Source organism: Nicotiana sylvestris, chromosome 10 (assembly GCF_000393655.2).
Source record: "Nicotiana sylvestris chromosome 10, ASM39365v2, whole genome shotgun sequence".
NCBI classification, from domain to species: Eukaryota; Viridiplantae; Streptophyta; class Magnoliopsida; order Solanales; family Solanaceae; genus Nicotiana; species Nicotiana sylvestris.
The window spans coordinates 139,471,997-139,474,709 of record NC_091066.1 but is presented as its reverse complement, the minus strand read 5'-3'; the positions used below and the strand labels follow the sequence as shown (position 1 = coordinate 139,474,709).

General features: G+C 34.8%; 1 protein-coding gene across 1 annotated transcript; it reads left to right on the top strand.

Moving 5' to 3' along the window:
- Positions 1–216: 216 nt before the first annotated feature.
- On the top strand, positions 217–1,277 carry LOC104211030 (thioredoxin H4-like). The gene is made up of 3 exons (XM_009760024.2): positions 217–457; positions 690–812; positions 915–1,277. Exons 1-3 carry the CDS (start codon positions 299–301, stop codon positions 1,053–1,055), a joined length of 423 nt encoding a protein of 140 aa, XP_009758326.1. The 5' UTR covers positions 217–298; the 3' UTR covers positions 1,056–1,277.
- The last annotated feature ends 1,436 nt before the right edge of the window (positions 1,278–2,713 follow it).

Sequence of the window (2,713 nt, the reverse complement as noted above, 5' to 3'; positions counted from 1 at the left end):
TCACTAGCATAGAATGGTAATGGTCCTGCATTATTAGAAACATTGGAGTTAAGCACGAATACCAATAACAAAAGCAATATAGCATCAAATTTTTCTTTGTATAATGCTACGGTCGACATAACCAAGGAACATATTCTCTACTAATTTTGAGATGGTTTTACATTTGAAAAGAGAAAAGTTTAAATCAGAAACCATTATAAAAAGGGTCCCTGCAAAACTCTAAGCTCCAACATCAAAGTCAAAGAAGACCTTTCAGAAACCAAAATTTCAAGAGCAAAAATTTCAATCCAGAAAGAAAATGGGTGCTAATTACTCAACAACTATTCCAACAACTTGGCCTGAAGCTAACTATATGTCAACCACAATACCACAAGTCAAGAGGTCCCAAGTCATTGCTTTCCACTCTTCAACAAAATGGAAGCTCCATTTTGATTCTTTGAAAGATACAAACAAACTGGTAACCATTTTAGAAACATCGCATAAGCATGGATTTAACTTATATATATTAAAAGTTTTACGTACTTTAATCTGTTGTAGCATGTAATCTGTATTATTTTCAAGATTACTAGTCTCATTTTTGTTTTTGACTTTAACCTCTAATTATTTTTTAAATGACTCGATACTATAAAAATTATGCTTGCACGGCTAGTGTATAAAAGTTAAACTCATTTTGTATTTGGTGCTATTAGGTTGTTATTGACTTTACAGCTACATGGTGTGGTCCTTGCAAAAACATGGAACCAGTTATGAATGACTTAGCTGCTAAATATACAGATGTTGAGTTTGTCAAGATTGATGTTGATGAATTGGATGTAAGATCTTATATATGTTCTTACCTTTACAATCCTTTTCTTTTTTCCCCTACTCTTTTGCTACATAAATGGATACTAATATCTGAAATAAACTGAAAACAGAAAGTAGCTGAGGAATATGGGGTTCAAACAATGCCAACATTTGTACTGATAAAGAAGGGGGAGGTTGTTGACAAAGTTGTGGGAGCAGATAAAGATGGACTAAAGAAGAAAATTGAGAAACACAGAGCTATTTTTATCTAAGCCGCAAACAAAAGACACATATATTTTGAGGAAAGTTTACTTGAATAATTGTCTCAGTGTAGAATAAAATACATATCTTTATCAATTTTTGATTGAAAGAAATAGCTATATATGTACTTATTCTTGCTCACTTCTTGATTGTAAACTTCAAAGAGGCTGATTAAAGCACTAATCTTTGTATATTGGTTAGACCAAGTTAATGTATTTTTTATTTTATGTTTATATAATGTCCTTTTCTAATTTAACATCCTATAGCCATGAAAGATCCTCCAATATGCTCGTAACTCGATACTATACGTCACATCAACGCAGAAATCAAGCACCCAATTTTCATCTCAATCAAACTCTTTTCATCAAATTTAACCCATATGAACATATCTCGCAGCCACATCATACTCATCACGTAGGCATCCAGCCACAAATCCCACTAATAGGGACACTACCGGGCATATAAATGCAATGCACGTGCTCACACAATCAACATCTCTGAGCTCAAGCTACAGTCAAAACCTGGTCTCAAGTCCTCCAGACTAGCCCATCATTAACACATAGAAATCACATCTCGCACCATATCAAGAAAATCACAAGTCGTCGATGCACAACTGATACCAAGCGCTCAAGTACGCATGGGAATGCGTGGAAGGAATTCAAAGGATTACGCTTCAAGCTGAATCAATGTCGCACGATAAGGAAAAAAAGATGGAAAGTATATCCTAAATGCCTTGTAGCCTCTCGAAGATAGGTATGGACATCATCATACCGATCCGCAAGACTCTACTAGACATTTGCTCATGACTTGTAGAATCTATGAACCTAGGGCTCTGATACCATTATGTGACGACCCAAAATTCACTAGTCGTGATGACACCTAACCCAACCCGCTAGGTAAGCCAATTAATATCTATCTAGTTTCATTGATATTTAACAGGATAATTAATCAAAGAAATTACCTAAATCTTATACATTCCCAAGGACTGGTAACACAAATCATGAGCTTCTAAAAATAGAGTTTACAAAGCTGATATGAAGTAAATACATCATCTGTTTGAAAAATACTTAAACAGAGTTTTATAATTCTAAGGCTACCATAAACAAAAGGCAGCTACAATAGGGATGCAAATACATCTTCTAATTTAGCTCCCTTCGAACACAGCAACATCGACATCCGGAATCTTCACGCAATGTGCAGGAAGTATAGTATGAGTACAACCGACCCCATGTACTCAATATGTAACAAACCTTAAATGTAGGTTGAAAGCAGTGACGAGCTGGAACATAGATCGGGTCCAACACCAATATCCAATAGCAGTTCATAATAATGTACAACATATAAAAAGGAAGTAATTCAGAGATAAAATGCTTGGCTTTCTCATAGTTTTTCCGAAAAATAGTTCCGCATTTCAAGTATATCAGTGAAAACTCAACTCTTTTACTTAAACCATCGAAAATACAAGTAAGTTTGAAAACTGTGAGTTTTACCAAAACCCTTTCAACTGTAAATATGATGTTTCATTTCTTCCAGATAGCATATGTGAAATACCTCTCTATGCCCACATATCAATGTGTGTAAAACAATCATGAATGACGGGATATCGTACAACATGTGAAAAAATGCATCTCTATGCCTGTATGTCGTGTGCATGTCAAATGCGATACGA